The sequence below is a fragment of the Kogia breviceps genome, chromosome 8 (assembly GCF_026419965.1).
Source record: "Kogia breviceps isolate mKogBre1 chromosome 8, mKogBre1 haplotype 1, whole genome shotgun sequence".
NCBI classification, from domain to species: domain Eukaryota; kingdom Metazoa; phylum Chordata; class Mammalia; order Artiodactyla; family Physeteridae; genus Kogia; species Kogia breviceps.
In genome coordinates, this window is record NC_081317.1 from 90,062,307 (window position 1) to 90,075,555 (window position 13,249).

At 31.5% G+C, this 13,249-nt stretch overlaps 1 protein-coding gene across 3 annotated transcripts in view; it reads left to right on the plus strand.

The window, feature by feature from the left end:
* Positions 1–13,249, plus strand: part of ZCCHC7 (zinc finger CCHC-type containing 7) — a 249,895-nt gene that overhangs the window by 216,352 nt on the left and 20,294 nt on the right. For all 3 annotated transcript variants that reach the window (XM_059073251.2, XM_059073252.2, XM_059073254.2), the window contains exon 6: positions 2,976–3,011. In XM_059073251.2, the coding sequence (XP_058929234.1) occupies positions 2,976–3,011 (36 nt within the window). The remainder of the gene's footprint in view (positions 1–2,975; positions 3,012–13,249) is intronic.

The window sequence follows — 13,249 nt, forward strand, 5'->3', positions numbered from 1 at the left end:
TGAGAATAGGGAAGTGGGAATTAAACAACAGATGCACTAAGCCGTTGTTCTCATAAAACAATAATTATCACCTGATAAAATTCAGTATGGGTCGAAATGTGCAATATAAACTCAATTCATTTGGTGTGGCAAACGGTGTTGATTCATCTTTGAATTTTGTGAATAATAACACTCAGTTATTCATGTATGGTTTATTATACAAAATACAATAGAGGGGAAAACTAGTTGGGCAAAAGTTGGCAAACAGTGTAGCACATTGCTAAAACAGATGTACAAGTACACTTTGTGTGTTTTCAGTTGTGGGGCTTGAGGAGGCTCTTGGATTGCCATCCATCTAAGTGCCAGTAAGGTGAGATCACCAGGACAACCAACAAATACAACTGTATTTTAATAGTTTGTTACATTTTCATCTTAGATAAGTTCCACTGCAGACCAGTTATTCATTTTATTTATTATTTTTTTTTCTGGACTTTGCAGTTTCTTCCATTAGTCTTTGTATCTCTACACTTCATTCATTTTAAATATTTTTAAATAAAAAATTTTAAATGCTCCAGTTGTAATAGTAACCCTCTTGCTATAGAATTTACTTCATTCTATCTAAATTTTCCATGCCTATATATAAATATACATACTATGACATTATTTGACAAAAAGAAAAATATGTGCAACAGCTAAGGAATGGTTAAAAGAAATAGAAGCCACAGCAAGCAAAAAAATTTACATTTTAAAAGTTCATTAATGATACATAGTTATACATCATATATCTAAAATTAAAGATATACACTTTATAATGGCACCCATTTTTAAGTGAAATATTTATTTCTTTTTAACCTTATATGGAAATATATAGAAAATGGTAAAATTAAACTATTTATGGTAATGTTGAATAAAAGTACTTAAGAGGTAGTCAAATAGGATTTTTAAAATTGTAACAGTATTGTCTAATAAAAGAAGTTGCGTGTCTCTCAGTACTAATTTTCTATATCAGGCATCATCTTCATATACAGAGCAATCAGATGATTGTTCAAAAACCAAGTAATTCTTTCTTTTATTACTAAATTGCTGCAACACAAGAAAAGGTCACATGGTAGAGTGGCATTCTGCCAGTGTATGACAACTCAGTGATTGTGATTTTTCAACCGTATTATTCTGAGGACACTGTGGTAATCAAGAACTATCCATAACTAATGTATAAATAACTGCTTGCTTATCTCTACAGTAATCCAACTCAAATTATATATGCACAGCAAAAGCTTATGATAGAAGGTAGGAAATGAATATTTAAGGGTATATTGTACATTAGATCTATGTGTATAAATATGTTTATAAAAAATATGTGTGTGTATACATACATAACACACACATTTGTAAGAACTTTTGTGTCCTACAAGTTTGTGTCTATTATTTGGTACCTAACATGATCTTTGCTTCTGAAGCTACTTTTTACTTTCTAATGATAGTTTCCTTTTTTTTTTTTTTTTTGATAGTTTCCTTTTGATCAGTGTTGTTCATCCAGAAATTACTGTCTATCAGTGGTTTTCTTTTAGTCAGACACCTTAGTTTACATGAATGTGACATTTATATTGGAAAGCTGACCACTAAATAGTCTAGTTTACACACCTTTCTTTAGAAAATTACATTGGATAGTTAAGCTTAAGATGCATAATGGATAAAATTTTCAGCATGATTGGAACATATCTACTCTTTTTTTGATCTAATCACTAATGATGGTATAATCAGTAGAGATTTTGCCATTCAAAAGTTATTTTCTGAATTATTGCCATACCCATAATATTTTTAGATTGTGTGAATCATCTTTGTTACTTTTATCCCTACCCTGAAAAATAAATGAAAGAGGAATGATAGATCAGGTAAAGAATTGTTTCAAAGTGTATGTCAAAGATTATAAAGGTTTAAAAAAGATTTAACTCATTCTAATTTTAGGTATGCATTATGTGTATGTGTATGTATATTTTTGTGTATATACACACTTTTAAACAAAAGCTATAAATTCACATCCACTTGAAGGATTGCCATTTACTTAGCTTGGTGGTTTAATTTATTAAAATCATTGCTGTAATATAGTTATTAAAAATATTTTGTCTTCAACAGTTCTTTTTCTGAGAAAATAGTAAACTGATCAACTATTCATAAAGAGCTCAGTTAGAAGTGTCTCTTAACAGAGTCATAATTTAAGCATATGGAAAGATTTATATGTGTATCCATAAGGAAATGTCTCCTAACTGGTTTTTGTTGCTGCTGCTGTTGCTTTTGTTTTTTGTTTTGTTTTGTTTTGTTTTGTTGTTACCTATTCTGGCTTCGATAAATCCATCTTTTATCAAAGTATTGAGGTTTTCTTGGGTTTTTAAAGTTATATCTCTATAAATGTAACGATGGAGAAGACAACTTTTAAGGGAAAAGGCATGGACTTTAGATTCTTGAGGCTGTTTTTTGTTTTGCTTTTTCAATTCTCTTGTTATCTATGTCATAGAGTATTGAAAGTTAGTAGCAAGTGATTAGGTAAAACATCAGAAATATATAACTACAGCTAAGACATCTTAAAAGCAATTGCTATTAAATTGTTTTCTGTCATACTACCAAGGTTCAAAATGTTCTTTTAAAATGTGTACTTTGTGAGTCTTATTGATTTTGACCACTGCTGTTCATTTATCAGTTTAACCGAGTTATAGCTCTTAATCACATCTTAGTACCCAAAACTTCTAACCTGAAAAGAAAAAAAAAGAGAGAGAAAACTTTGTAACTGGCTTTCTGACAATGGCAGGGAGTGTGTTAAACCAGTGTAAAATTCAATTAAACTGTCTAGCCAGGTTTTTGAAGCTGAAATGCAGGCCCTTTCTGTTAAGCTTCTTATTTTCCTGTGACCGACACCAGTGGGTGCTGGGTTATGCCAAAACCAACAGGCTGTAAAGTACCTTGTTTCATGCTCCCAGCTGATCAATATTTTTATTTTCCAGGCTTGCCCAGAAATCTGGAGGCAGTATCACCTAACGGTAAGTAGAAACACCTTTTTTATTTTCCCCACGACCCAGCCTATTTACCCTTCTCTGAACTGCTGACCATAAAATATAGACAAGCATCTTCTACTGGAAGATAATAAACATCTGAAGAGTTTTTGCACTGAGAAAGCAATAATACACTTTTTCTCTTCTCCCCTGCCCACTCCTCTATCCTTTATCTTCCTGCTCTTAAAAGATTTTGATTGTTTTTTATTACATCATTTAACGATTACATCATGGTATTTCTCAGTCTTCCTAGACCACATTCATTAAATTAAAGGGGAGAAGTATGCTAGAAGCAAAAAAAATAGTAGTAATCCAGCATCTTTAAAATGTTGTATCTACAGTCCACAAGCATACAGTACACACTATCTTCCATTATCATTTTTCTGGCTTTACTGAAATGTTTACACATATTTTTCAGTGAAGCTAGAAAAAACTTAGTGTATCTTTCATATAGAACAATTCAGCTGTCATATCCTTAAGCTTCTCTTGACATTCAAAGTGTATAAATATCTGTTTAATATCATTCAAGTTATTTAATTCTGTGGTTTCCTTTTAGTGTGATTTTAGGCTAAGTAGGAGCAAAAAAAATAGTTTGCTGTGGAATCAATTGGTTAATGCTCAATATTATGAAGTCAGTTTATTTTTATTATTTAGCTTAAATAATTTCAATAATTCACCATAGCCCTACCTGTCATTTCTTTTAATATATTAAATATGTTGTGCTGAGCAAGAGACAACATTAAAAATTACTCTTGTAATTGTACAGCTATGCAGTATATTTAAAAACAGTTCTTTAAAGTTTAACTTATTAAAAAGTTTTTGTTTATAGGAAGACATAGTAAAAATAGAAAGGGCAGAGTTTCTACAAAACATGTCTTCTTACTGCTCTGCTCTTACGGAATAAAAATAAACCAATAAGTAGACTCAATTGTGCCTATCACAAGCCCAAGAAGTACATCAGGTGGTTTGTTTTCACATTGTTATCACTGTTTAATTTGTTTAAAGATTCTCGGTAGAAAGCTGTATGTAATTCCTTAACTATCCTCAATCCCAAATTGGGTTTTGTTAAAAATCTTTAGTGTTATCCCCTACTCCAAAAAATTTTTTTAATAAATAAATAAATACATGCACATGCGAGTGCACACCTAGACACACACGTTACACGCATATGTAACAGGTGTAACTCATATGAATACATTATGTTTGTGTGAGGGTAGCAATTTTTTTTAATCCTAACAGGCTATGGTGAAATTCTTAGTTTAAATTTGAGGAATCCAATCATGTATTACAGTTTTCAAGATCACAGTCACTCTTTGTAACTGTATAGCAAGTTTTTCATCAACTTTTTTTTTAAGTAATAGCCTAATGGATTTGACATTGCATTAATTTTCCTTTTTCCCCTAAGTTAGAAAATTCCAATCTTGAAAACTTGAAGTATAGAAAGTACTATTTTAAAGCCATTCTTTTCATTATTTGCTCTTACATTCTTTTATATAACTGTCATAGAAGGATAGAAATCAGTGTTTAGTATAACAGAGATATTTGAAGGTTCATTTAATATTGTAGCTTTTGAAAAACATAAATTATAGAAAGAATAGTTGGGAGAAAAAACAACAAAATGAATTTGCCTTTGGGGAAATTACAGTATATTCTATCTATAAGTTTAACAAGATCATTTAAAAAAATTTGTCTTAATTTGGAAGCCTGATTAATTTTTCAAAATAATATTGAAATAACTATCACAATTCATAATTATCAAGTTTAAATTAATAATTAGTAATTAAGAGTTAGTTTACTGTGCAAGTATAAATGCAAAACAAGTATATTTATAAACATGTACATCTATATCAATCCAGCAAAATAGCCAAATAATTATACATATAGGAAATATCCTAATGTGTGCAGTTTAGCAGTATTTAATCTTGAATGAAAGCAAGATGCATGATGAGTTTAGTCATCTTCAGCTCTTTTACTAGGCGATGGACTGCCACCTATTGACTCATAGTAGCCCTCACACGTGAATGTGGCGTCAATCAGGGCAATAACCAAGTAATAAAGCCCAGGTTAGAACGGCTATTGTATATTCATTTAAACCCATCTTCTTAAAACTGGATATTTCTACACTTAATCATTGATTAATTTCTGTTTCTAACCAAAACATGCCCATTTCTTACCCAAAATGAACTACACTTTTTGAGGGGAGATTTGTATATCTAGTTTGGAAATGTCTACATTTACGAAGTTGTCTATTGCTTTTATCTGACTCTCAGTCAGTGAGAATAGAAGGACATTTACACAACCTAAAGTTTAGCTACTACAATTTAAGGTCTATCCAGGAATCACTTAATTTTAAAAAAAAGTCTATAGGTTAAACAGAGTTTTATTTCTCAAACATGTAAGAAAGATGATAAGTTGACTGGTGGGTGTAAGTGGACCTGTGAAATCAAATCAAATCAAAAATTCCTTAAAACACATTTTCCTCATTCTGAAATAAGAGGAAAATTAAAAAGGAGAGGTGTTCACTATTTTCAGCAATTTCATTAGAGGTCATATAAAGTCTCCTTTACAACTTATATCTGAATAGAATAGCTTTCTAACTAGACTTGACTTCATTAATAAAAAAATAAGACCATCATTCTAAACGGTACATGCTAATAAAACTCTAAGACACTACATATATTTTTGTATATGTACATATGTATCCATATTATAACAACTATTTGGCCATGTCATTTTTCTTTATATATTTTAATGGCTATAAAATTATGTCATGTAATTTAATGACTTTAGATTATCAGTTTGGAGACAGGCATGGGAAAAAGAAAAATATATGATTTTTATTTAGCAATTAAATAATTTCTCCAAATAGTTTATGTATTTACCTCCTTCAAAAAATGTTTAGAAAGTTTTTTAAATCTTCAGTAATATAGCACTGTTCTTATATTTTAATTTGTTATATTTTCAGATTCTGGTAAAGCCTAACTTTGAATATTCTTTTTCATCTTTCATATAACTCATTCTAGATAAAAAAAAATTCCCTCTTTGACTGTTCAAGAAGGAAAGTCCCTTCCCCCATCCCCTGTCATTTCTAGTCTCATTTATATTAAAAATCCTAGGCCAAAATGGCCACCAACAGAGTTTTACAACCAACAGAATTTTAAACTAGTAGAGGCTATAATTTGACATGCTTTGGACATTTTGTTAATCTTGTTTTTAATCTACTTAAAAAAGTAACCAAGAGTTTGCTATTTGGGGGCCGTTTGTATTAAGAACCAAAACGGACAATACATCTTTTATGTTTAATTTTGTGCTTGGATTTCTTTGTGTGCATTGTTAAAATGTGTTACAACCTACTACCTTTTATTTTAACTAAAAGTTTAAACAGGAAGAAAATGTAACCTTTTTGGAAGAATTAAGTTTTAAATGTTTCTTTATATATAATGTTTGGAATGCCTAGAATTCAAAAAGTAAAATACTTGCTCTCAGGGACATGGAGAGGAGTAGTTTCCTTGTCTTCCTTTCTAGTCTAGGAAAGGCTTGTAACCTGAGTTTACTAGTAATTAATAGTAGTCTTACCTGAACCAGTTGAATGCCAGAGTATATCTTATAGACAATAATTAACAATATCATTCCATCTTGCCACTCAGTTTTCTCTCCTTACCTGGAAACAACAATTTAGAAATGTGTTTTCTGGATTTTCACAGTATGGAAACAAATGTTACTCTCTAAAACATTCTCTGCCATACCATAGAATAGGTAACCCTAAATGTCATAAGATTTAAATTTAATTTTAGAACTATGTTTTACGGTCCAGAAGGAAAGACTAAGAAAGTGGAATTTGATTATGAGGCAATAGCTGTACAAAGGGCTTTACCCTGGAATTATGATATAAGTTAGGGTGGGTAACAATTTTCTACCTAATACTAAAATGGAATATATTTTACTTACCTTAAAATGAGAAAAAAGTAAAGAGTCTAAAAGAGTTTTAAAAAGTCAGCCTCAAGCCAGAACCTTTTCTTTTCATGGACAAACATTCTGTCTCTCTCTCTTCATTGAATATATGTTGGGAATCCTAAATCTCAGAATCTGAGAGCTCCTCGGCTACATAAGCAGAACTGCAAAACCCATAAGAACCCCATCCACACAGTAGATATCAAGAGATAGGACTTTCTTTTTTCTTGTGTGTGTGTGTGTTTATCAAAGGAAATAGAACTGGTTACATACTGCATTTTAAAATGTCAACTACCTCCAAATAGAGTGAGAACTAGGCCTCACTTTATTTTAGAATTATTTAAATAAACTTTTTCTTCATACGTTTTTTTGAGGCCTGGCGTACAAATTATCACAGACTAAGACTATATAAATTCATTTTGGAGGCTCTTATTTTTGATTGTTCAATTCACTTTGCCAATTTCCTTAAGAACTGGGAATACTCTTGTTTAAATTGTAGGGTTTTTTCCTCTATGTCTTGAATTACTGTGGTTAAGATATTACATCTCTGTCAAATTTTCAGAGTTTTAGTTTTTATTAAAAATGCCCTTAATACTAGAACACTACTGAGGTGAATATAATCATGCTCTGAGGATTCAGATGGTACATGACTATTTTGTAGTATCTCAGGGCCATCTTTCCATTGTAGTACTTAAAAAGTAAATCATACTGCTTTCTGTTTCAAGTTACTTTGGTGTCTGAATAAAAAGAATTTTCTGAATAAGCATTTATAACTTATTTTTCTAAAACTCCATCTGTGATAACAGAGATAGAAATACATTTGGACAGTGACCAAAATTTTTAAAGACTTTTTTCAAATGGAAAATTTATGTGAATGCTTTAATATTTATTTAAACATTCACCTTGTTCTTAAAGAATTTAGTGTCAACATTTTGCTTATAATTTTTTAGTTCAGTCTTACCATGTTTTGAATTTAGTGTAAAAGATAATTACTACATTTACAGAATAGGTCAACTGATTTTTTTCACTGGCATGTTGGACCACATTTGCTAGAACTTATCATTGGAAGCAATTGGAAAATGCAATTTCAAAGCAAATGAAACCTGGAATTATCAATCTCAATAAATGAGATTCATTTAAAAATAAATACAATTTGCCAATCATCAAAAAGCAATTTTCTAAAGCTTCTGTAAAAGGAAGGGGGAAAAAGTGAACGTTGTGAATTATAAATGCATGTTATTTTTCCTCTCACAATGTTTCCTAAGATCTCTAGACATTGTGTGTATACAAACTTGTTTTTGAATGGGAGTAGAATAAAATTATTAGATTTGAATATAGTTTATTTCTATTTATTGAAGCATATGGGAGAGCCTTCATATTTTCATTTTGTCAGAGAAATATTGAAGTGTCACCCCTTTCAGAGAGAATGCCCAACTTAATTGATTTCTAATATTTTAATGCAAAAATTAATTTGTTTTAAATGGGAAGTCAATAATGGAATATTTTGAGTAGTTGTTTCTTCTTTTAATATATTTAAATAATATCAAGTGCTTTATGAAAATAATTCTAATGTAGATTTAAGTGTTTCAGATAATCAAGCAATGAAAATTATGTAGCATTCACACAATTTAGAAAAGACTCTTTACAAATGTTTTGGCCTACAAACAGCTGTGTTTTTTGTCATTTTCTAAATCTTTAATGTCCTAATCACCCATCATTGTGATTTCTATTTATTTTTTATGTAGTACATGTTGCTAATAATAAACTAATTGAATCTAAAACTCTAACAGCAACTTCCTTTCTTCAATTGACAAAACAATCCCTGTGCTTGTTTATATGCCCCTTAGTGGCTGGCAGCAAAGTCTGTTGCGTTTAAGACTTAACATATTTACTGTATGGACTTCATAAAAGTAAAACAGAAGTTTTACTTCTGTTTTAAAAATGTAAAGAAATTCCTGTTGTGGTCTTTATTTTCTTACCTGTTAATAAATGTTTCTCCTGAGGATGATAGAAAGATGGAAAATTACATTTGGACTTTTGTTCAAATGTAATTGAACAAAATTTGCTAACTCTTTTTTTCTTTTTCCTAGTTATGTTCACCTTTACTTACAAAGGAATTATAGTTAGTCATTGTAGGGGCAATTTCTTCTTGATACTTAAATTTTGTGGTAATTAAATTCCAGTTTCTAAGTATTTATAATTTATATATATATATATAACATTTTAAAAATATTTTCTTTCTTTTCCTTAAAAAACACATACATTATTCATATAATCCCAAAGAAAACTATGTTGTTTTTTTCCTTGTTTCTCTACACTTTGAAATACTATCCCTGTTATGACAAAAATGAATGTAAACATGTAGCCTGAGAATTTTCAAGATCCGTGAAGTTTAACACTCTAATAAATTAGAGTTCAAAAATCTGAAATGTTGAATGGTGCCTATTCTTTGTCATGTTAAGTACACGTAAAAAGCATACAACTATTCGAATAATTTTAGCATATTCAAGTGATTATTTTTCATATGTACTTTGAATGGGTGATCCATGTGTTCCTTAAATATATATATTCCAGGTGATTGAGCTTGTCATGATTTTCTCTGGACATTTCAGTGCAAGAATAGAAGTAAAGTATACTGGGCCAGTGATATTTGTATTAAGCATTCCTTTTAGTAGTCATGCATGTGAAAGACATGGTAGATTACAGTAATTCCTAACAGGTCTTAAGTATTTAGGAATCACTTAGTCATTCACAGTCATGATCAACCATAACCTTTAAAGGTTTTGGTCAATCATTTGACTAATCTGCAGGAAAAGATTCCTGAAAGAACCCCTTGAGTTATTGACATGAACAATCTCTCTGAACTCGTGTTGCATTTTCTGTTATGGTATAAACTACAGTTGTAAACTTAAATTGAATTAAGTTTAAGGTTTAGAAGCAAAATATCTTAAAAGACTAAAAGTTAATGAATTACTGATAGACTCAATCAGATTTTAGACTTGAAATTCATTTGCCATTTGATCCCCACGTGCCAGAAAGTCATGAGAGTCATATTTTTGTACATTTACAAATATTTTCTTCCAGCTATTTTGAGTTTGGCAGTGGTCCTCCAAGACCAACAACTCTGGTTTTTTAGAAATATCAAAACTATTATATGAAGAAAACTGCTTCATGTTTAGAGGATGTTTAATGAAAAATATATTTTTAGTATCTTTGGAATTAAAATAGATTGTCACCTTAATTGGTGTACTACTGCACTGACAGATCACATTTCAAAAACAATTATTCAATGGGAATGTTCAGAAATTCATATTAGCTTTGTAAAAATAATTCACTGTGTGAATCAGTTGGTAATAAAGCTATCCTGATATTTTAATTCCTTTTTTCAAAAATCATACAAAGTTGAATCTATTAGGTAGATTATAAGGTCATCTTTATAATGTGTAATATATCCATGTCTATAAATACCCATTTTACATAAATATTGTTCCTTTACATGTATTTGTGGATTACCCACATTTCTTTTCAGTTAGGGGAACTAAGTTTTGGTTGTTCCTTAACTTCATTTATATAATAAAATCTCAATTCTCTCTTTCTTGGATCTCTCACATTTCATTTATTTGTCTTTATACCACATTTCCTTCTCATTTTACTGAAGTCCTTAGAAAAATGTGCTATAAAATTGGGCTGAAAGGACAGACTTATTTCTGAGGAAATTACTAAGGAATGTTTTTCATCATAATATAGGGGAAAGAATGCCAGCTTTGGGATCAAACATTGGTTTAAATTCTGGCTCTTTCATTTACTAGATGTGCGAACCTAGTTAAAATATTTCCCTTCTGAGACCCTCGGTTTCTTCATCTGAAAAATGGGTATAGTGCCTTCTAGAGCTGTTATAAGTATACAGTGAGATAATAAATGTAAAGTACTTAGCACAATACCTAACTTAGCCTGTGTTCAACACTCTGTGAGCTCCAATACAGCAAACCCACAAATTCCTCACTCCTGTAGAGATAGCAACTGGACTAATAGCCCAAACTCAGATTATGTATTGTGAAGCCTTTTATTTGCCTATGATGAGGAGATCCGTAATGACCCCTTTACTGTCTATCTCCTAAAAATTTTTCCTCCTTATAGCTATTGAAATTAAAATCCCCACAAGCAGTGTCTTTTGTTAAAATTATTTACCTCAGTTTTCATTTTCTAGTTATTTATGCTTGTCTTCTTTCTAGAAATGTAGGTAACTTTTAATTAAATTATAGCAAACATATTAGTTTCTTAATTTGATTTGCCTAAAACTCATTATAAAGACTTTTAAGAGTAGATGACAAACATATTTACTCTTTCTCTTTTAGTGAAAATGACTAAATAAAATGTGTGCCATATAAAGATATAATGATATCATTTTGAAAAAATATATTGTTAATAAATGTATAATTCTTAGGTGGTAACTTCAGTGTCATCTGAATATAGTCATCTATCATAACCAAATATAATACTTTCTGCTAGTGGTAGAGGGTTTGTGTTAATCAGATGAGAAATGAAACAAAATAGCATATCAGTTTTTTGCACTTCAGGTAAAACTGCTTCATGTGCCTTCACATGACTGATGCCAGAAACCAGCCTGATTTCACAGCAAAATGTTGAGTTATAAGAGCTTGTTCAGTTGCTTTGCAGTCTCTTACCCATATTCTCATATAGGTCCAGCAAAAAGGGCAACACAAAATTAAGCACTTCCTCAGTGAATGTGATTGGTGTTCTTTCAAAGAGCATTCCTATTCCATGTTTGTTCTTTAAGACATGTAGGAGCTAAGATGGAGCGTATTGTAAAACCAAAAAAGCATTACTTCCCCCCTTTAAACAGGTACTTACAGCTGTGGAATTCTCTACCTTTGTGACTGATGGTTAAGAGTATTTCAGTAGACTAAGCACGGGTGGGGTATGGGGAGGGGGAGAAGTATGTGTTGTAAGTCATGTGGAGTTATGGCAAAAATGAAAATCTCAGGGCTTATTTGGATCCCGTGTGTATTAACTAATAAATATAATAAAGCTGTGGTTCTTTTATTCTACGATTTTTCAGTGATAGTTTATATGCAGTTGTATGCAAAATATATAAGCAGATTTGAATATGTTAAGCCCTGCATATGGTTGGTAGATGTATATTAATGTGGTTTCTGTGTTTTATAGTCTACCCCAATAAACGTTCAGATAAAATATCCATGGATTCAAACATGTATGTGTTCTTCTCTTTCCCTTCCCCCACATCCTGTCTCCATGCCCTCCTCATCCCTCCACCCTGCATCAAAGCTTGTGGTCGTTTTCCATCCATGTACTAAAAGGTTCTTTGTAAACCAGGCCATTTGTCCATCATTGTTTGGGTCCAAACAGTGGTAAGATACCCTGTCACCGATCCCTCGTACTATGAATGGCAGCTCCTCTCCGGACAATTGGCGGAGGGGCCAAGAAATATTCCTGAGAGGATTATTTAACCTTTCAATTTAGAGGGCACAAAGCCTGGCTGATTAATGAACTTTCTGATGGGCGCCGATAAGCGGATCTATTTCTTTATTTCCCCTAAAAGTGATTCCTTCTCCTGTCCATATTACTATAATCTTAAACATAAAATGTGGCAAATAGATTAAAAAACAGCACTAAAGAGTTTATCTGGCTGGCAAACTGAAGGAGCTAAATTAAAATTGGTAATGACAGCAGTGGCTCAGCCTCATATATGGTTTTTAAATGCACTGTGTATTTTGAAGAGACTTATTCTCCAGTGTGACTGGTAATGACTGCTTTGGGTGCAGAGTCTGGGGCTGGCTTCTGTTATCCCCCCCCACCCCCCAAAAAATGAGTTGTGTTATCTGGATGGCTGCAGACACATACGCATCCCCCTTTCTCACTGCATGGGCAGACAAGGTCGATAGCATTACAAGGTATTTGTGGCAGTGCTTGTTTCAGTTTTCAGAGCTGCCAGTTTCCAGGCGGATTTGAATTACAAAAGAAGAAGCTGGCATGAAAATTGAAAGGTTTTATCGGCTGGTCTGAAGCCTCATAGCACATTGCTTATTTATGCAGTCCATTTGCACCAGGAAATATAAAAAGGAAATACATTTTTAAAATAAGGCCATAAAGACCCAGATATGTTTAAGATGGCAAATAAAATATAGATACCTATAATATCTTTCCAGGAAATGATTTTCACTTAATGTTGCACATTACTTCAGAAGAGCATTTATGTTGCTGTCATAAATTTGTGCGTTTGTGTCACTATGTAG